The sequence below is a fragment of the Hippoglossus hippoglossus genome, chromosome 21, assembly GCF_009819705.1.
Source record: "Hippoglossus hippoglossus isolate fHipHip1 chromosome 21, fHipHip1.pri, whole genome shotgun sequence".
NCBI lineage: Eukaryota > Metazoa > Chordata > Actinopteri > Pleuronectiformes > Pleuronectidae > Hippoglossus > Hippoglossus hippoglossus.
The window spans coordinates 6,541,005-6,563,382 of record NC_047171.1 but is presented as its reverse complement, the minus strand read 5'-3'; the positions used below and the strand labels follow the sequence as shown (position 1 = coordinate 6,563,382).

Sequence of the window (22,378 nt, the reverse complement as noted above, 5' to 3'; positions counted from 1 at the left end):
TTCTTTCTACTACTTTCTAAATTCTGAGTGTTACATCATAACCTGCATGAGTCAGTTTGGTCTGAGTGGAAACCAGTGGATGGAAACCGACTGGGAATTGCATACACATGGTCACACACACACACACCCATGGTTCCAGAAGGCTCTATAACAGTATATAGACACTGCAGTAGTATTGAAAATGCATCAACTGGACTGTTATGACAGACAGGCACCAGTGGATGAGGAAGGGATGGGGGGGAGGGAGAGGTAGTGTGTGTTGTGTGTATTAACCAATGAGTGTTTAACTCTGGGAATCCTTTATATAATGCATGTGTACATGTTTACCTATTGATATGGACATACATTCATATTGACTGTGTAACTTCACCCCTTAGTTTTAATTAAGTGCCCCCATCACACACACACACACACACACACACACACACACACACACACACACACACACACACACACACCCACCCACACCCACCCATGGTTCCAGAAGGCTCTATAGCAGTATATAGACAATGCAGTAGTATTGAAAATACATCAACTGTACTGTTATGACAGAGAGGCACCAGTGAATGAGGGAGGGATGAGGGGGAGAGAGAGAGAGGTAGTGTGTGTTGTGTACGCACGCACGCACGCACGCACGCACGCACACACACACACAGCCCTGCTCAACCCATAAATGTGTACTTTTTATAAATTTTGTCAACATTTTAAACCTGCATTAATGTATTTCATCGAAGAAACAGTCCTATAAATTAGTTTTCAGCTCAGAAAAAAACATTTAATTGTGCAGTATCTCTTTAAGTATTCAGTTACTTTAATAGACATCTGGATTTGCCATAAACAATGAAGGGCTGATGGCAGGATGGAAATATTGAATGACTCCAGTAATAATTGGACGTATAAATATAATAACAGGTCGTCATGGTGCTTGAATGGGATTTAACAGTTTGAATTCCTACAGGTCTTTATTGAGGGGGGGGATTTAAATCTACCACACCATGAAAGTATAAGCATGAAACCATGAAAGTGTGTGTGTGTGTGTGTGTGTGTGTATGTGTGGTGTGTGTTAGAACAGGTCAAGAGGAGCTTTGGGTTCCTTTCATGTCTTTAAGACGGGCTGTGTTATTAGAGGAGCCTCTGTTCCTGTGCTACCTGTCCACTGAACCAGCACCGATAAATCAGGTCATGTCTTTTGATGCTGTGCAGTGACCTGCCCTCACATATCTGCCCGACTATCAGAACAGAAGAGGGACTGTTTCGCTCGGTGCGGGCAGCCCACTCTTTATTAATCCCTCTTGATGAGAGACAGGAAAATGAGAAGGGACGAACGTCTCATCATACGTGTGACGATCAAGTGCAGCCACAAAGAGCCATTTTGAGCCATTGTGGCAACCTATAGGAAACTGAAAAAAACAAAGGGAAGCTATTTACAGTACATCCAAAAACACTTGTGTTGTTTTAGTTTTATTTATTTACATTCAATTGTTTTTATTAATTCATGGCTGGGGTCTTGATGTGTGAAATTAGCATGTTCTCTCCGGGTCACTTTCAACCAGAGAGTGATTGACTGTAGGTGTGAATGTGAGAGTGGATGTTTGTCTCTGTGTGTCAGCCCTGAGATACGGCGACCTGTCCAGGATGTGCCCAGTGCCAAACTGGGATTGGTTCCAGCCCCCTTGCGACCCTCAAAGGTTAAACGGTATAGATGATGGATGGATGGATGGTTATTTATTCTGTTGTCTAAAAAGTTCAGCCCTGGTCAGTTTCAGTCCGTGGCTCAATCATGCGATGTGCTTTTAACCGTTTGAACCAACACGTTCACACACTGGGTGTGTCTCGTAAAAAGCAGACCAGTGCTTCCCTAAAATCCAGCACAGGATGTTGTAATAATGTTATGTCAAGTAAGTGGTATTTCAAATATTTTTTCCGACCAGTGTCTATTGGTTTTCTATTGGATTATTTCTTTTAGCCAATTATTTCTCAAAAAAGGTTTGTCTCTTCTAAATGTTATGAATAGGTGGATGTAAGCTTTTTATATTTCAAAGTAAAATTGAATGTAAGATGTTTTCCATTTTGTACCTTGAAAAAAGTCCCTTTTTAAGCAACACAACCTGATTAATTTTCCTGTTTGTTTCCTGTGCGTCCACTCATCTTGTTTTTACGATCTATGTGCGTAGTTGGACTTGGTTTGGCCGAGGCAGCATTTTGAAATGCAGACGTGACCCATGGATTACCAAATTCAATTCTATCAAAACAACAAACGCCCGTCTGTGTCACATGTGTGATTGGTACAGTATGAAAAATGAACTGAAGACAATGAAGAGAATGTAGAAAAGTATGTGCCGGTGGCTCAGAGTCATACCCCACTCACTGATTCCAAGTAAGTCCTCTTGGGTTTGACTCCACAAAACTTTTTTTTCTGTATGTTTGTCTCTGTTGGAGCAGTTAAAAAAAGACATGAAACAAAAAAGAGGACTTTTCTCTCTGGTATCCAGTGGGTTGAGTTGTTGAATTATGCTTCTTGGGGGGGAAAAAACAATGATTCACCACTTGGTATGACATTGGGGAGACTTTGGATCACTTTCCCCACCATAGATGGACATAGTCTGCTGCTCTGGATGTTTGTGTGTGTGTGTGTGTGTGTGTGTGTGTGTGTGTGTGTGTGTGTGTGTGTGTGTGTGTGTGTGTGTGTGTGTGTGTGTGTGTGTGTGTGTGTGTGTGTATGCGCTGGCATTTGCGTGTGCTTCAGACATTGCAACTTTATCACTCTGTTTTTTGAAACAACATCTGTCCACTCTTAAAAACATCTGGCCTCATCCGCCGATTTTATTCGAATTATTTCACACACACTGTGGAACCTCTTCACATTGGTCATCAGTGGAAATACAAGGGGATTAACAAAACATGATTTGTCACCGATGTGTAATAGTGTGGGCTTGAAGTAGTCTGTAAGAACGGTCCCAGTGACCTGTTCTGTGGTTTCTTTACCTCAAAAACAAAACAAGAGAAAAATAATGATGAAGCAGGAGGGGGGGGCGGGGGCGGGGGCGGAGAAAGCTCTTTGACAAGTGTTGGCACAGGTTACTGTAATAATTGATTAACTGTTGGAATGCAGTATCTTTACAGGAACCTACACATGTAATGAGCTTATCAGAGTCACACACACAGGCCTGTCTGTTGAGTTTCCAAGACCCAAATGAGAGAAATGACCCCCCCCCCCCCACCTGGCTTCCTGGATACTGTAGGATTTTCTACTTTCTTTGAATCACATTACCCTCGTTGACCTTCATCACCTCACGTCACATGGCCTAATGGCACCATTTCACTAATTCTTCTTGAACACACAACCCTGAGCTTTCATCCAGCTGTTTACAGAAAGAGTGTATTATTTATTTTTTATCTTTTGTCTCCAGCCATCAATGTAACTCATTGTACGAGGGCTCCCCCAGAAATACATCAACCATCTTCAACTTATTCAAAACACAGCAGCTGTAGTATTCTTACTTAAAGAACTTAAAAAAAATACAAGCTACTTCAGATTCCTCTTTTAAAACTCTTTCTAATGCTTTTTTATATAATGGCTTTTAATGAGATGTTTTATTTATTGTCTCCCACATTAAGTTTCTCCACTCTATATAAAGTTTCTTCTTTTTCTCTTTATTCTTACTTTAAGGAACACGAACATTACTACAACAATAATCAATGTGTGGTCGAGTACTGTGGGACAGCAGGATTTGAAGCACTCTTTGCAGATGGGTGCACACGCTGCCTCTCCGAGCTTCTCCTCTGCCATGGCTCCAGGGAGGAGTGGGCGTCGAAACACGAGGGTGAGAGATTCTTTGACTCTGTGTTGAAGACCAGGGGACAGAAGCAAGTACGGGAGACTCAGACGAGACCAACTTGTCCTGTAACAGCTATTAATTACATAATGCTCAGTGGTATTTTCAGGAAAGATTTTTACTTTCTCTCCCTTATCCCACTTCTATTTTTTCCTGGCTACTTTCCCAGGCTTGCTCACATGCTTTCTCACGATTTTCCCTCTTTTCATGGTTTTTGTTTTCCTGTTTAGCTCATGCTCTTTAGGAAACATCCACGCCCTGGATGTCTGATCCACTGGGTAAATCATCAGTCTTTCTTGTTAACATAAAAATAATTTGCCATTTACATATATCTATTATCTATTATCTATTATCTATTATTTCTGCTAAAACACAGTAGCTTGCAAATATATCATAATATAATCAAATGAGCATAATGTTATGTTCATATATATATATTAGTTTGTGATCAAAACTTAAACTGACAACCACAACTTTATACACATTTAAAAGGATTGCAATGACTACAGGTGTCTGTGGCAGTGAGAGCGGGCCGTCCACTAATCAGAACGTCGGTGATTCGATCCTCTGCTCCTCCAGTCTGTATTCTGAAGTTTCCTTGGGCAAGACACTGAACCCTAAATTGCCGATAGTGTAGAAATGGTCTAATAGAATCGCTGTGTGGACTGAAACATCTGTTTTACCCCCTTCTTTGCTTTGCTAGGGTTTGCTTACATCAAGTTTTATCACCTTTCACATTTCCTCCAATTGTCTCTTCAACCACATGTCTCCCTCCCATTGTCCGTGTCTATTCTGACTTTTGTCTGAAGCCTTGTCTCTTCCTCATCTCGTCTTTAAGCAGTTTCCCTCTCCTCCCTGTCCGGATGACCCGAGTTGATCTGAGAGCCCTGCAGTGTTTTCATTCATCGTTTGAAACCTCTAATCACTCGATCTGTCTCACAGACGCTATAAAAAAATGCTCTCTGTGGATGTAATGTGCTTCAACACGCATGTGTGTATAAGGGTGTGTGTTTATGTGTGTGTCTATTGTAACTTTATGAAAGACTATGTATCACACCCAGTTAATACAAGAATGAATGTGTGTTTATGCTGAGTTCTCTGTTCGTGTTCTCTGTCCTGAAGAATATGAGTAAACTCAATATAAAGATAATCTTTGTTTCAACTCTTTTTCTTGTCAAACAAACGTACACTTACACATTATAGTGTCTTGTGTATAGTTTCAACTTGCGTTTATTCCTTATGTTGACTATTAAAGGCAGGTTTGTTTGTGTGTGTGTGTTTGCGTGCACGCACCATCACTTCACAAGTTGACCATTAGCCAGTAAAGATAAGCACCTTATTAGCCTTCAGCTGGTTATAGGCCGAGAACAGATTTCCCCATTGAGTCTCCTCACATCAGAGAGGAACAGATGTTGACCTAATTTGTCACGTTTTATCTTTTTGCTCCCTTTTAATCTACTCGTCTCCTCCCCTTTGCTCTTGGTTTTTCTCTCTCTCTCTCTCTCTCTCTCTCTCTCTCTCTCTCTCTCTCTCCCTCCGTGCTTCTTTCTTTTCCTCCCCGCTGTTTCTCTCTGCGGCTTCATCCTCTCATCTATAAACAAACAAAGACAAACCGTTTCCGCAGCCCAGAAATTATGTCATTTGAAACCTAATCTGAGCGCGATACCCACTGTAATCAGTCATGCAAACACTCCCAATGCATCCATCACATTATATGAAAGGATTTGCTTCTTCGTTCCTTCAAATATTCATGCATGTAGCACACTTGTGTTTATATGAGCATCGCTGCATGATTCGTAGCACAAGAATGCATCTAATATAACTATAATCTATTTTTTTTTTTTCAATCCGTGAGGAGGAGCCACATTTTGAGGTATTTTCAGCTCTGCATGTCTCTGCATATCCCATTATTGTAATTTAACGCTAAAAATATGTAACTATTTGCTGTTGAGAGTCTCCAGGCAGATGTGCACACACTTGCACAGACATTTGCAGGTTTAACTGCCACTAATGAGCATAATTGCTCTCACCTTAAATAATCATGCAGCCCTCTCGAGACTCCATTTTCAGATGAGCCAGATACAGCATAGAAACGAGATGATTACCAGGCAACAGGCAAAATAAAAGTGGAGAAACTTTTTTCGAAGCAAGCAAGAAAAGAAAAGAGCATGAGACCCAATTGGCTTTCTCCCCTCGTCTCAGGGCAGGAAGTTTGCCAGACAAGGCCTCCATGCACAATCAGTATATCAGGCTCCCTCCTCCTCCTCCTCCTCCCCCCCCCCCCTCCGTTACTCGTCTTTCGCATCCTTTACCTCCTCCGTTTCCCCTCTGTCCCTCTTTTTCAGACATCTATCTTATCCTGATTCACTTCCTCTCTGCTCACCTCCTCTCCCTCCTCCTCCATCTCTCCACTTATTTTATCTTGCGCCTGCCCCATCTCCTCCTCCTCCTCCTCCTCCTCCTCCTCCTCCTCCTCCCCCTTCTCCTGCTCCTCCATATCAGCCCTTTTACACCTTGGGAGGGAGTTGGTTAAACAAACTTTTTCACAAATAAAAGAAGTGGTCTTGTAACACATTGAAGAAGGTGCAGAGAAAAAATTGATAGGAAATATGTTGCAACTGTCATTTTGTAATCATATAGATTTAAACGTAAGGAGCAAGATGTGATTCACTGTATATTTCTGCGTCATCTTTATTTTTATTAATCATTACGATAACTATATTGTAATGTTAATCTTACTTCCAGTCACACATGTAAAGTAAAGCCGCCTGTAGTTTCAGTCCAGCATGATGTCAGTGAGAGGGTGAGAGCCTCTTTCTGGACCTATAGATGCAGTCATGTTTCATTTCTGAGGCCTGATGAATCACAGCCAGGAATAACAAACCAAAGTCTCCTCCGCTGTGTTGTCATTAGAGGGGGTTTTCAAACGGACTCGAGCCCGTATGAAAAACCAATGTTTTCACCGACTTGAGTTCACGCAGAGTCGATCTGGAGCTTTGGCAGTCATGGGGTTTTCATGTGATAGCAGCGTGGGTTTCCCTCAGGAACTCTGGATAGGTTGGTTTAAAGAAAAATAAATATGAAGTAAGAGCCTTTTAGATCTTTGTTTCCATCTGTTCATCACTTGTTCTCCTCATGGGCTTCGAGGTGTGGTTTTAGTATCGCTCCCTCTCTGCCTTCATGTCCAAGCAGCTGACTCTTCTATCCACTTCACCCTGCCGCTCTCACGCTCTGTCATTTAACCATACCGCACTGAAGGCAGCATCCCGCATGTGTGTGTGTGTGTTTGTGTGTGTGTGTGTGCGAGCATGTGAGTGTGCATGTTTGTGTGTGTCTAATGTGTTCCTCCCAGAGGGAAGGGAGGAGCAACGTTTTTGAGGGAGATAGGATGCTTAACCAACTGAAATGCATGCAAAGATACAAGCACACACACAAACAAACAAAAAGAAAACTCAGCAGTTGAAAAATGTCCTGTCGACAGTGATTTTATTTATTTAACTTGTAAAGTATGTGCACTGTACATATTGCAGATTCACCACAATAATAATCACAGGCTGAAATAGATGCGAGAAGAAGAAAGTATTAAAGTAATAATTGATTGCTTCGTAATGAAGATTTAATATTAGCTCCATTGATACTACAGGTATTTGGATGAATTATTAAAGTCATGCCAGGTAGATTCACATTTGACTCTACATTCAATTAAAGTTGTTGATCAAGCTCAACTGAACTAATGGCTGCAGCTACAAAAGTGAGTTCAAAGTGGATCAAATGTCTTAAACAGTGAGAAGTTGCAGATGGGATGTATGGACATAAATAAAAGAGCAGATAAGAAGACAGGCAGACAGTTAGACATACGAGGTTTTCTCCCTCATTTGACCTCTTTGAGCGAATGGCAGCTGTTTTTCAATGAGCTCATAATGGTGGAAGCCCGGTATTTGTCATGTCTGCCTGCATATATGTGTGTGTGTGTGTGTGTGTGTGTGTGTGTGTGTGTGTGTGTGTGTGTGTGTGTGTGTGTGTGTGTGTGTGTGTGTGTGTGTGTGTGTTTTGTGTGTGTGTGTGTAGACCTACCAGAGTGGATTTCTGGGCGGTGAGTCACATAAAGTGGAGATTGCAGAGTCAGGCAGAAGCATATCCCTGTGTCCCTGAGCAAAAAAACTCCTCCAACCTATACAAACACACACACACACACACACACACACACACACACACACACAGACTCAGGCCTTTATTTCAATGACTGTGATCCATTGCCAAACAAAAAGGCCCCAAAACTAAAAAAAGTACATAATCATACCGAGTAGTACAATCGACATCATCATTATCATAAATGACCCAAAGATAGGTTTTAGCTAACAGATTTTCGTAAAAAATTAAACGTCTCTTAAATCCATTTGTATCGTGCAAGTTGATCTTACTTATAAGAAGGAAAATGGCAACAAATTGAAAAAATCAGTTTAGTAGTTTTTGCTGAAGCCTGCTTACAAACAAACAAACACCAATGAAATCACTGATAAACTCCATCAAACTGCAAACTCTCATAGATATCACTCCCCCAGAGGTGCCTGACTTTTCCAGAGAAAGATCCATTAATTATTCCCTGGGATATCAGTGAAAATTTAGAAAGAAAAAAAAATCGTGGATCCGCATATATTCGGATTCACAGCAAAATTGAATTGGTTCTTCCCTCACCGATCCTGGATCCTTCCACCAAGTTCCGTGGTCTTCTGTCCAGCAGTTTCTGTGTAATCCTGCTCACATATAAACAACCGCCAATAAAAACACAACCTCCTGAGCAGATGTAAAAATCTAGGGATCTGATTGGTTTGAGAAGGGCTCAAGTTTATTGGTAGAAACCTTGTTTTTCCCAGACCCCTATCCATTCAATCAAGGCACACAAGTCCAGTTTAATAAATATTATACATGTTTAAGGCAAAAACAAGTACATTATCCATATTATATCTGTTGAATGAACTGGATGGTGAGAAATAAGTATATAACACAAATCTAACATGAGCGAGGAACTTTTTACAGTGTATAGCAAGACTCAGACGAAATGATGACTGTATAGAAAGATGATCAGACCTTTGATCAGACATCTGGACTGATGTTTGGCAGCTTCGAGCAGACTGCCGGAGCATCACGGTTAACCGAAGATATAAATCAAGTTGAGTCTCTGACTTCACCGCAGTGATTCAGCTGATAACAGAGCCTCTGTTGCCAGGAAACAGTCTGTAGCAAAACTGCATTGAAAAACTAAAGGCCTCTAAACACTATAGACAATGTGTCTGTTGTCTTTGACAAAATTAGCCTTTAGCTAGTCTCACAACTTATTTCATAAGTTGGTGAGCCACACTTGTGCGTTTTGTGACACGTTCCTCTGTACTTCAGTTTATTTTGAGTCAATCCCACAATTTCTACTTAGGGTGTAGTACCTTCTCACTAGAGAACCAAATGTGTATTAATCCACCACCTATAGTTTGAGTAATATTTCCTTTGAATAAAACATTACTGCTCAACTGTTTAAGGAAAGAATACTTTTGTATTTGTGGTTTAACAAATTAGCAAGGAGGGTACAGAAGTTACAAAGTCAATACATTGACATATTTCCGTAGTTATTATACATCATCATGTTGCACATTCCAAAAGTTAGTTTCCTTGGGGGACTTCGGTGAAGTGTGACAAAAATTGCAGGTTCAGTCTGAAACCAATTGTTACCAGCTGCAGCAGCGAGGTTGGTCTTATTTTCACCCTGTGTGTGTCTGTATATGTGTGTCGTCATGGCAAAGTGTGACCCTTTGGACACCTCCTGTAGTGGAAACTACCACAGAGGTGGACTGGAGAACTTTGGCAGGTGATAATGTGTCTGTGGACAGATGTTGTCGATGTGGCAGGGTCACAACTGTGAAAGACACGGTCACCAAACTTTACCGGTGTTGAAGGCCGAGTTTGAAGAGCTGCTCTGACCCATAAGTATTGAAAACACGTGTAATAATTTAATAACCATTAAGTACTTATGTAGTTAATAATACAAATAACAATAACTTTATTTGTATAGCACTTATCTAAACAAGGTTACAAAGTTCTACACGATATAAAGTTAATTAAAGTAAATGAATCAGACCATTGTACCGATTCCGGGGCTGCATAATTTACTGCCCTTTTCAGACATGTTCTATTTAGGTGAAGTCATTTGTCTAAGCCACATTTGAATGTGCGTTCGAAGGGACACGGCTCACTGTGACACAAGTCGTTCTCCGGATGCAGCGTCTGAAGGATACAGCCCCTGAACTGAGAAACAGCCATGTAGTAATGATTGGTCATGGGTCAGGAGGTCACCATGGCGACAGACGTCTGGGCTGCTATGATCCCATCGCAAGATGGTCAATCTTTACTGTACTTCACTCTGTTATTCAGGTTCATTAAACTTATGTAATTCAATACATCATAATTGGAAAAAAATACATGAATGGCAACTCAGTTAATGGAAGAGACATAAAATATGATGTCACTGCTGCTGTGGTAGATAGAATCATGGAGTCAGAATTAGGTTTATGTGAGAAACGGTTTCTATTTCTTAGATGGGACACTCGCTGCTTCGATTGACCTCCCAGCTGTACTTACATTCCTATGTGGGATTACACACACACACACACACACACACACACACACACACACACACACACACACACACACACACACACACACACACACACACACACACACACACACACACACACACACACACACACACACACACACACACACACACACACACACACACGTACGTGGTAGTGATGTATTAAACACTGTCCTGTTTATGTTGTGCACTGTTTGTACATGTGGTTCTATGTCTCCCTATTTGTTTGTCTCTATCCATCAGTGTCTCAGTAAAGAGAAGCAGAGCCACTCTTCCATCTGCACCATCATTACATGACATCACACAGTGTCACAGTGTGTGTTGCAACAGGAGGAGGTTCTGCTCTTTCTTTTGTCAGCAGTGCGAGTTCGACGGACTGATCCAGCCTCTGATTCATGTCAGAGGAATCGGGAACATGAGTGGGTCTGAGCTGCCTGGCTGCTCTGTGGTTAAGACTCCATGTCAGGTAGAATGAGTGCACATCAGACGAGTGTTGACAGAGGAACCCAGCCAGGTGATCAAAATGGGCGATGATTCACTGTCTGACTTAGGAAGGCAGAGAGAGAGGGGGGGGGGAAGACTGAGATGACTGTAAAAATCTGTGTAACTGCTCTTATAACTTTCTTTTACCCATTTATCTTTTATGAATTACATTCCCAAATAACAAGATCATCCGATTTAACCTCATCAACACAGTGAATCCGAACTCTTTGTTGGGAGATTTTAGCAGCATTTATTTTTGGTGAAGCTTTCAAGAGAGTAGCTACAGCAATAAATCAAAAAATGTGCAGTCATTTATTTACATACTGTTATGTTTTTAGCTGCAACAAGACCAACTAACTCCAATCACTTTTCTATTAACAGAAAAGCAAGTCAAGTTTATTTGTATAGCGCATTTCAACAAGGCAGTTCAAAGTGCTTTACATAAAATATCAATGTATAAATATCAATATCATGACAAATTGTAAAAGCAACATAAGACAAAAGAGAAGAAGAAGAAAAAAATTAATTGGAAAAAGTCAAATCGAGAATTTAAAGAAAATACATAAAATAAGAAATAAAAAAGAGTGAAAGTAACAGTGCAGTGGAAGTCATTATTATTATTTGATTAAATTGTTCATAATGTAGCTGGAGATCAGAAATATATTTTGGCTCTAAATAGTTTAGTGCTATATAAACAAACAGCAGTAATTTGAAGTAAGTGCTTTGACAGACAGGGAGTGACTGGTTAGTGAGGACTCGAGCAGCAGTATGTGGAATCAACAGTAACAGTTGATTTAGTGATGGGGATCATTCAGGATATATAGGGAGATGAACACATCCACACATGTGGAAGTGAGTTCTTAGCAGGTTAGCGGGTGGGGCGCAGCCTCAACAGCTGTGAGACGACTCCAACATCCCAAACCACATCAGTGACGGCTGCGACCCACACACACACACACACACACACATCTGCACATACACACAGCTGCATCTGGATACGCCTCAGCTCTCATATTAATTCTCACAAACTTCGTCTTATCAAAACATATTGTACCTACACAGTAATGTTGTCAGATGCAGTGAGCTGCAGAACCAATAGTCTACAGTTATAGGAGCAACAATACACAGACAAAAACTGGGGGGGAAAAGTACTTCTCTCCTTTAATCATGTTCAGTTTGAGGGGGAATGAATCAGGATATTTTAGGAACATTAGTGGATTTGTGTAATTACTGATGCACCACTGATGACCACAGACATGCTGGGGAACACACCCTGCCCTGCCCAAGGGCTCGCTCCAGCCATCTGTGCTGTGTGTATGTGTTGAATGTACATGTGTATATATGTGTAGTGTGTGTCTGTGTGTGTGTGTGTGTAGAAGGAACAACATACTGCTCATGACTGTGTTATCAGTGAAACACTCCATCTTTATTTCCTAGTGTGCATTCAATATTTTGACTGACTGAACAGTGTTGATTGACATGATAGAAATCTTTCACTCTAATTCGTTTTGAAAGAGCACTCGCTCACACTGGACATGCACAGAGTGTCTGAGAGTTATTTTAAACTTCAGGCTTTGCTTTAAATAAGAAATTAAATGAAATCTTGTCGATCAATCTAGTTTTTCTCTTCTCCGGAACATTAGTACCCAGGTTCATTTAAACATGACTTAACTGCCATAACTTAACGGCCAAAAAACATTGATTTATATTGTTTTATAATTCATTCTGCCTCATTATGCATTGTCATGCATAGTGTAAAACCTAACCCTTCTTTCTTGGTTACGCAATATAACAGTTGGTGGGTTTTAGTTTAAAGCCCCGTAAGAGCTGCCTTTCCTGAGCAGACTCTTGACTTCTGACCCTCTGCTGGGAGTCACACAGGTCAGAACACCACACTCTGGTTTATTTATTCAGTTCTCTAAACATCCGCTGCACATCGTACTCTGTGTGTGTGTGTGTGTGTGTGTGTGTGTGTGTGTGTGTGTGTGTGTGTGTGTGTGTGTGTGTGTGTGTGTGTCTTTTGATGTTTTTGTGCATGGGTGTAACACCGTTGTCATTTATGTCTTATCATAAATGACTCTGAGATAAACGGTGCTTTTACAGGGGTTAAAACTTGTAAATACCCCGCCCACCGCCCAGTGTCAGCTGGGATTGGCTCCAGTTCCCCCCCGTGACCCTCAGAGGATGAGCATTATAGATAATAGATTGATGGATGGACTTGTTAATCCTTATTGTCTGGTTCAGTAAAACTAAAACTGGAAAAGGTGCTTTTATAAGCTGCCATTTCTGGGTTTAAAATAATCCCATTCAGTCATAAGTATCCCTTTACAAACCAAAGGAACAGGAGTGTATCATCTTTCAAGTCTATTGTTATTTTATTTTTATGACAACTGTGATTCTATTGTTGGACAAAACCAAAGTGACACAGTCTGTCATCCCCAGCCGTTACCTTGGAAAATGAACAGCTTCTCCCTGAACACAACACGAGTTTCTCCAGCCACGCTGACATCTCTGAGGCTGCAGGCGCACTGTAAGGCTCATAGTGACAACAGCACTTTGATGTTTAGCAAAGTTTTATCATCTTGATTTACAAAGTATAGATAAGGCTGATGGAAGGGGTGTTCGTTTTTCAAATATTTGGTCATAAACCAAAGTTTCAGACAAAATTTTATTCTGACCTGATGGAGGAAAAGATATGAAAAGAATAAAAACAACAACCTCTCCAACAGATGTCATTACGATTAATCAATTCAAGACACATTTTAATCTGAAACAAAAATGTCAACAGGCTTGTAACAGTAGCGGGAAAGTCGGGGGATGACCCTGAATATTTGTGCAGATTAATGTAATCTGCACAAATATTAATGTAATGTTTTTACCAAAGTTAACATCCCAGAAGCCAGCATCACTCAGTGTATGATGAGATTTCCGTGCGTTAATGGAATACACAGCCTAAAAGACAAATAATTCTAACTGTGTTTAGTCTCTGGAATGATTAGTATAAATAAGTATAAGTTCACTTTTACACATCTTTCCAGTCCAGTCAGGGGGATTCATGCTTTCGGTTCCTCTGCAGTTCATCACCACAAACTGTGACATTTATCTGCATGAACCATTTGTCACTGTGGCAAAGTGCTTCATATGTGGACAGGCCCTGACCTCATGAGTCATGAGTCCCTGTAATAAACTACCTCAGCACCAGTGTTTATTAGTCTTTGGACACACAGGAGACACCAAAGAGACATGTGGGGGGGGGGGAAGCATGTGAAAGAAGACGGCAGAGAGAGAAATGCACACAAATTGGTGAATGTTACGAAACAATAGCGTCTAAAGTTCTTCTTCTTTTATCATAGAATCTAATTTGATATAGTTTACCTAGAATCAATCAAGACAGATGATTCTTTTCAAATTCCTACTTATTTAAAATGTCTTCCTTGTTTTGTATAATGTATCTTTGTTTAAACAAATGAACAAACAAACTGCTAAATTTGATTTAATTAGCTTTTTAAAATGCTGGTGGACTGATTCTGTTACGGCTGGTCTGAACTGAGGTGTTTCCCTCTTTTTCCAGTCCTTGAGTTAACTGTTTCCTTGCTGTAGTTTTGTATTTAGAGGACAGATACAGTATTAGAGTGGTATCGTCTGATCCTACTGCCGACAAGAAAGAAAATAGTCTATAGTCCCAGGCAACTATCTATGCCATCATGAATCTCTGTCTGTCTGTAAATGACTCACATATGTCCAGAACCATTCATCATATCAGCTTCACTTGGTATGTGTATCGTTAAGGGACCAAAGTGCAGCGTTAAATATGTTCAATATTGATAGATTTTGAATAAACAGGCGCGCTGTAGCCGTGGCGACTGGGACTGGCACAACAACAACAACTGGTTTTCAACCAGCATCACCACAGGCCAAGCACAGCGCCCATTCCAAACACGCAGGTTTACAATGGGCGCTGAACTACTTCCTTTAAATCTAGTAAAAATAAAGTAGTATGATTTAGTTCCTAATGAAGCATACGTAAAAAAGCCAAAGATTGAAAGAAGGTACAGGGAAAGTAGAATAGCTGTTTCCTGGGAGGTATATGGAGAGAGTCTGAAGATTTAAGTGGACATTAATAACCAGAATGTGACAGTAAATACTTGTCTTTTCTCTCTTTTTTTTATCCCCTTAAATCATTCCTTTCTCTCATCTGTCACATTTTAGTCCAATAAATATTAGTACTTCCTCGTCTCATTTACTCTCTTTGGGACGATATTTCAGTGAAATTCTGGAGAATGATGTCAGCATTGCACGATCCAAAATGCACATGCACTCACACACACACACACATACACACAGTGGTGTAATGAGAAAAAGGTGCAAGCAGCACAATGCCTTTCAGGGCTGCCAGACGATTGGCCCGCTCCTCGTACCCGCTCCCCTCCCCCAACGTCCCCCATTCTTTTAGGTCCACATCTGTTTCCCAAACTGGGGAAGGGGCCTTAGAGAGAACAATATCTGGGTCAGAGTAAACTCTCTCTTTCTGCGTGCATATGTGCGCACCAGCATGAATGTGTGTGTGTGTGTGTGTGTGTGTGTGTGTGTGTGTGTGTGTGTGTGTGTGTGTGTGTGTGTGTGTGTGTGTGTGTGTGTGTGTGTGTGTGTGTGACATACCACAGGGATCGACTGGATGAAAACGGTCTCACACTCTCTGAACCCGCAGATGCAGTGGCCCAGATGGGTGTGTGTCCATCAGCGTGTCTACGGTTCAGCCCTGACTTGATTCAGAAATTGGATTTGAACCAAAGCCAGGATGAGACAGTATCATCTGCGACCTCTGCACAGAAAGTGAAGTTTTACCAATAACTGAATTACCAACAATGTGCACCACATTCTAATGTTCAATTATATTCTCCTGAAATCCTGAAGCACTGCGACTGACACTCTACATACTGCATTTCAAGCTTTATCCCTCTCTTCAGTCTTTAAAGAGCAAATATTTCCCTTTGAATATTTTGGGCAGAAGTATGACTTTAATAGAGGAAAAATGTTTTACCCATCTGTGATACAGAAGTTTCACTATGTTTTTTCTTCCAGTTCAGAGTTTAATCCACTGGAACATTAGTATATGCTGCCACCTTTGGGACAAAACTGTCAAGACAGTTTCAAATGAAGCCAAACACAAATAATGACACTGACTGAGAAATGTACTTTATTTGTGACAAGATGAAGAAGAAACCACCAAAGTATTACAGAAATATAGCATACAGTTCATCAGTATCATTAGTTAACATCAGTTGTGTTTGATGGATTGTCTCATATTTAATAAAACAGTAAATACCTATTTGTAGAGGATTTCTTAACTTTTTAAAATGAAATAAAAAAAGAACAAATAAGCACAAAAACAGTATTTTTACATTTTACATTGTTTAATTAATTCCTTCTCTAAGGGACACCTGCATTTTTCCATGTGAACAAGTGTTAGTGAAAGAGAAATACTGTGACACAGAGAATTATATACAAAGTACAAAACAACACATCTAAATATAACCTTAAAAACTATAAGGTGTAAATGAAAAAGTGCAACTTACCAATATGCAGTGTAAATAAATTCCAACCAACATATCAAAGAGCAGATATTGATTTGCATTTAGAAATAAATGCATGCAGGTATGTGTCAGATGATTTATTTTTGTGGAGCATTTCTCAACATTTTAAATATTTTGTCTTTACCCTCTGTCTCTCAGCTGTTACATCATCTTCTTTCTGTCTCTGTCTCTCAGCCTCATTTCTTGGGATATTTCTCTTTGGCCAGTCTGACAAACTCCTCAGCACTGTCCAGTGACACCAGGCAGTCCTACAGACAGATAATAAAAAGGATAATAACTTTATTTGTGTAGCACCTTTCAAAACAAAGATACAAAGTGCTTTACAATAAAACAAATGACGCGAGTAATACAATCCAAAACATAAAAAGATAAAACACTATAAATTGTTTCAACCGTACCAATAATTAAGAAAATACAATAAAATGACAGCGAGTCATCCTGCTGGAGGATCTCAGGCAATGATCAGGCTCATAGGAGGTAATCAGATCACAGATGTAGGAGCCTGATCGATCAAGGCTTTTAAAAACAAGCAGTAAAATCTATTCTAAACCCACAGGCTTAGTGAAGGGCAGAGTGGATTGATGTAAAATGGAGATGGAGGCAAGATGCAGGAAAAGAAGGTGAGATGCAGGTACAGACATTGAGGGGAGATAAAGAACAGGAAGATAAAGGATTAAAATAAGAGGCGACAGACTTACACCAGTAAAGAGAGGAGGAAATGAAGGACAAAGAAGATGAGGACGGGAGAACATCACTGTTGTTTTAACCTATATTGTGACATGTGTGTGTGTGTGTGTGTCCTCTTGTACAGCTACCTTTGTGAGGACCAGTTTGAATCTACAACCTACGAAGTGAGGACATTTTGGGAAAGTGAGGACCTTTTAGCCGGTCCCCACTTTGTGACCCCGCTTTAATAGACTGTTTGGGGGATAAGACTTGGTTTTAGGGTTAGGGTTAGAATTAGGTTTAGTTTAGGTTAAGGGTTAGGGTTAGGGTCAGGCATTAAGTTTGGATGGTTAGGGTTATGGTAAGGGGCTAGGGAATGCATAAGGCCAATTGGTGTCCTCACTAAGATAGAAGTACAAACATTGTGTGTGTGTGTGTGTGTGTGTGTGTGTGTGTGTGTGTGTGTGTGTGTGTGTGTGTGTGTGTGTGTGTGTGTGTGTACCATGACACAGAGGTATTTGTTCTGGGGCCCCGTCCCTGGAGGGAACAGAGAGGTGTGGTCGAGCAGCTGTTCCAACAGTTCCGTGGTTCTGTTGTGATGCTCCTGATCTCGACTGAACCTCCGTTTGTCCACGCACAGCAGGGAGTCCACCTCACACTGATACCCTGCAGGGATGGAGAGTCACATGACCAGATCCGGGGGGGGGGTTTACAGAGAGATGAGATGAGAAACGGACGAGAGTTGAGTGAACTGAATGAAGCGGAGATGAAGATGTGGCAGCTCACCTAGCTGCACTAGGATTTTCTTCCATCGAGATCGTACTTCTCGTTTTGCGTAGCGCAAAGTGTGTATGTCATAATTCAGCTTCTCCCATTCCTACAGGTAAACACATGAATATAGAAATATCATATACAAGTAGTGGATAAAGCAGTGGGGGCTTGTTTGGGGAAGGATGAAGAGTGAATAGTCAATAACCATGCAACCACCTTGATCGCCCCTTGGTGGCTGGCTACAGTATACATTGTAAACTCATCCATGTTTTTGGATGGGACCAAACTTAAAAGTCAAAATACACTTCTAATAATTTTTTTTTCCTGATGGTGTCTATCATTTTATTTAGTTGCTATCACTTATATCTTGATGCATGTTTTAGTGCTTACGTTTCCTGGTAAGTTTGAATATAACCAGATGGCAGCACCCGTATCTGGAATATTTTACCTTCATTTTTGTTAAACAGATGGAAACGTCTTGTCGTCCATCTCTATTTACAGTCAATGCACATAAGACATGTTAGCAATTGAGGCAGGACGTTGCTTTAAAGCCCACACGTGTTTTAACTTATCATGTCTGATTAGGCTTCTCCTGAGGACGCTGCTCAAACTTTGCTTCATTAAAATCTCATTGACCCTCATAATAGATCAACCTGAGCAACACCCTGATCAGCTAGCATAAGTGAAAGCAGCTGCATGTGCAGGGTCTTTAAGACTGTGTCACTTTCTTTTGTAAAAAGACATGAACTCTGGAAAAGGTCCAAAAAATTGGGTAATTTCTCGAGATTTCCATTCACATATGAACGACGCAGGGGGAGACTGTCATGTCCTACTTGATTCACTGGGCTAGTTTTTTCCCCCTCAGTGCTTAATTGGTTTTTATTGTAACAGCCCCTTTTGGCCTAATATTAAACACAGTCCCCCAACAGGCTGGACTGGTTGAGTGAATATTATCCCTGAATGTCCTGCCAGGCTGTTGGCCAACATCTCTATCAAGGGTCATTTATTAACACAATGTGCCCACTGTGTCCTGACGCCAGCCATTCTCAACGTGGAGACTGTCACATGCTCGCCATAGTCAGACTGTCTCCTCAGAGACTGAAATCAGTGATAAGAAATTTATATTGTAATATTCCCGCTTACGTGGAACTGTCTCTCCAAAACTTGTTTTATATCTAAGTCTTTCAATTTGTTAAAAAAAAAAGTTCTCTTTCTGTCTGGAAATGGTTTGTGATGAGCTAGTTGGTTTTTCGACGCACAGAACTGACGTGAAACAGGCTGTGTCACAAACTGCACCAAGGGAGACGCATATACTGAATACACTGTGTACATGTCAGAATCAGAATCAGTTTACTGTCACTTCCAAACACGTTTAGCAAACATGGAGGTGAAATGCTGTACCCCACAGATCAGACATAAAAACACATAGACATGTATTAAAGAAACATAAGAGGAGATGCATTAAAAACAGCAGAAAGCCTTTAAAAAATATATAAAGTAACTCGAATAACAATAACCAGATTTGGAATAACCAAACCGAAGATGCTGTTTACATGAACCGTGTCAAAAGAGGAGGTAAAGTTTGTATACAACATGCAGAATGACAGTCACAGACAGGGTCAGCAAAAATCCAGACAAGGTCAGGACTTATATTATTATTCATATTAATACTGAGGGACAAGTCACTAAGCATTGTGAAAATGAGGAGAGAAAAATCTTCCTTATAGATGGCATTATCCAACTCCCCTCACAAACATACACACACACACACAGTTTCTGTATGTCCTAACTTGTTGGCTAATAAGCGATGCACAGTATGTTGCTGTGTAAGAATTGCCACAGATTGAGTAAGTAAATAAAGTATGTTGCTTCTTTCTGTGTGTGTGATCGTGTGTGTGTGTGTGTGTGTGTGTGTATTCATGTGTGCAGCCGTGTCATAGCCCAACCTTGGGATCACATTTCAGATTTACGGCTGGTTAATTGTGGACAGTTTGTCCAATTTGGGGACAGAAGCTGTGTCCGTTAGTAGGAAGAAGCTTATTAGGTCAGTGGTAAAGGTTAAGGTTGGTTTAAGGTTCACGTAAAAGCGTGTGTGTGTTTTTCCAAATGATGCCCGACCACAAACAGGACAAGCTCAACCACCTTTACACCTGTGGTCTCGTACTCTTTCTACATAAACCCCGATGAAAGGTTTTACTGCCACGTTAGAGCAAACCTCCTATCACACGTTTGTTATGATGACAAGGAAAAGATCTTTGCATTGAATCTAAAAACAAACAACATGGTGCATATGTTTCCCTCTTTAAACATCCAGTAAACATAAACTAAGTTACTTTGGAGTCTAGATCAAGTTAATTTACTGATGAGACTTAAAGGCTTCTTTGAGAGCAACCTGCACGTCGTCTCCTCTTATCAGATAATGTCGTTAGAGAGCTGCACTGGAACATATAAGGAAGACTGAATTAGCGTTTGACTGGATTACAGTGGTACCTCTCAGCACTAATAGAAATACAGTAAATCTTTGTCCAGATATAAATGCCAGGTCTCTAAATTGGTTAATTTCCCTAATTCTACTGATACTTATGATTATGGAATCACATGAAACTACAGCTATGTTCAAAAATAGTTGAACGTTTATAGATTGAATGTAACCGAGTCAACAAATAACATAAACTGACTGATGTCTGTAATAAATATCACATTAACTGGACTATAGATGAAGTTTTAAATTGATTTAAAAAATGTAAAAGCTTTGTATGATGTGGAGTTACATTAAAATCTGTAAAATTAGATCCTACATAAATAAAAGACAATTGCCACGACTTTCAGTGTTTGTTGCATTTCAGTATAAAAGCACACTGTTAATATAATATGTCAAACTGATACAACAAATGGTTTTCGAGTTAATGTCTATGTTCTATACTATATAATAATTGTTAAACCATCATTATAGATTTAATGCATCCAGATTCCAGTCATAATCTAAAGGGTGTAGACAATCTGATTATTATAGATAATGTGCCATTAAAAAAAGATGAAACAGTGAAAAGTGACCGGAGTCATAGTTTTATCTTTCACAATAAAACCACAGTCAGTCTCAGCAACATTCAGCTGTGGTGAATGTAAACAGTGTCATAGATTTAATTTCATACTAAAGAGAAGAATCTCTCTTTAGGAAGGGATTATCAGTGTAAGAGGAATTGTAAATGTTTTGTTTTTGTCGTAGTAAATAACAGATATGCTGCTTTTTTGTCTATTTGTATGTGTGTGTTTCTTTTGTCCTCAGCATCAACACAACTCGTCTCACCTCTGTAGCCTTGTCAGCCTGGTCTCTCATGCTGATAAAGGCCTGTAACTCTCTGTCCGATTCTCGCCTGAGGGGAGAACCGCGGGCTCTGTTTGTGCCGGACTGTGGATCAGAGGAGCCCCTCTGGCTCTTGTTGCTCGACAGGCTCCATCTCGAAGTCTCCGGCCCAAAGAGACTCTCCTCCTCTGTGTCATTGTCACTGGACTCACTGGGCAGCAGGTCCGGCGGTCTGGGGGCTGCCCTGGTACGAATACTGAGGAGGAAGACAGAGGAAATAACTGGTGCAGAAGCAGGATATGAGAGGCAGAAGGTTTCTCTGTCATCATGGCAGGTGTTTCTCACCGCAGAATGGCATTCTTCTCCTCTCTGTTGTGTCTCAGGTAGTAGTGACAGCAGCAGATGGTGAATTTAGCCCCCATTGGTCCTTCCAAGAAGTTTTGAACAGTGGATTTCTATCCTTTCCTCACAGATTTCCTCCAGAATCTTCAGGAAACCTTAATATTTCAGAGCTGACAAGTCCTCATTTACAAACGTCCCTAGTGCACAAAAAATCCAGGAGACATCCTCACTTGTTATGGCCGTCCCCCTTTTCTCCTTCTCCATGCCTATCCTGGCCTGAATGAGAGCCATCTGTCAATTACATTATCCATGTGAGTCCAAACAGGAGAACAACAACACGGAGGGATGAATGGCACATTCATTCAGCAACTCCTGATGGTGCAGAATGCAGGGGCAGTCGGAGGCGTGGCCTTCCAGCTCTGTCGCTGCTCAACTCAGGCACGGTGCACAGTTTATAAATCTTGGTTTTAGACCATCATGTATTACGCACTTTGAATTCTGTTAATTGTCTGTCGCAAGAGGAGACGCATAGTGAGTGTGTGAGAATCAGAATCGGGATTTATTGCCAAATTGGTTTACACATAAAAGGAATTTGCTGTGTTGTGTTTGTGCAAGTAAAAAAAAATATATATATAAAATAGGAAACAGAATTGAATATTATAAATATTATAAGCATCAGGGAAGGTTGGGGAAAACCTTGTAAATAACCACTAGAGAATGGATTGTGCAAAGTACAGTT

The 22,378-nt window shown here is 40.6% G+C and overlaps 1 protein-coding gene across 1 annotated transcript; it reads right to left on the bottom strand.

Annotated features, from left to right (window-relative positions):
* Window positions 1-16,414: 16,414 nt before the first annotated feature.
* On the bottom strand, window positions 16,415-21,860 carry LOC117754713 (melanoregulin-like). The gene is made up of 5 exons (XM_034573843.1): window positions 21,643-21,860; window positions 21,301-21,553; window positions 18,009-18,099; window positions 17,725-17,888; window positions 16,415-16,804 (listed from the first exon to the last, which is right to left on the bottom strand). Exons 1-5 carry the CDS (start codon window positions 21,717-21,719, stop codon window positions 16,733-16,735), a joined length of 657 nt encoding a protein of 218 aa, XP_034429734.1. The 5' UTR covers window positions 21,720-21,860; the 3' UTR covers window positions 16,415-16,732.
* Between the last annotated feature and the right edge of the window lie 518 nt (window positions 21,861-22,378).

Coding starts and splice junctions, on each gene's coding strand:
- LOC117754713 (XM_034573843.1), bottom strand. CDS start 21,719: ATGGGGGCTAAATTCACCATCTGCTGCTGTCACTACTACCTGAGACAC. Junction 18,100..21,300: donor AGGCTGACAAGGCTACAGAG/GTGAGACGAGTT, acceptor GTTTACCTGTAG/GAATGGGAGAAGCTGAATTA. Junction 16,805..17,724: donor ACAAATACCTCTGTGTCATG/GTACACACACAC, acceptor ATCTGTCTGTAG/GACTGCCTGGTGTCACTGGA.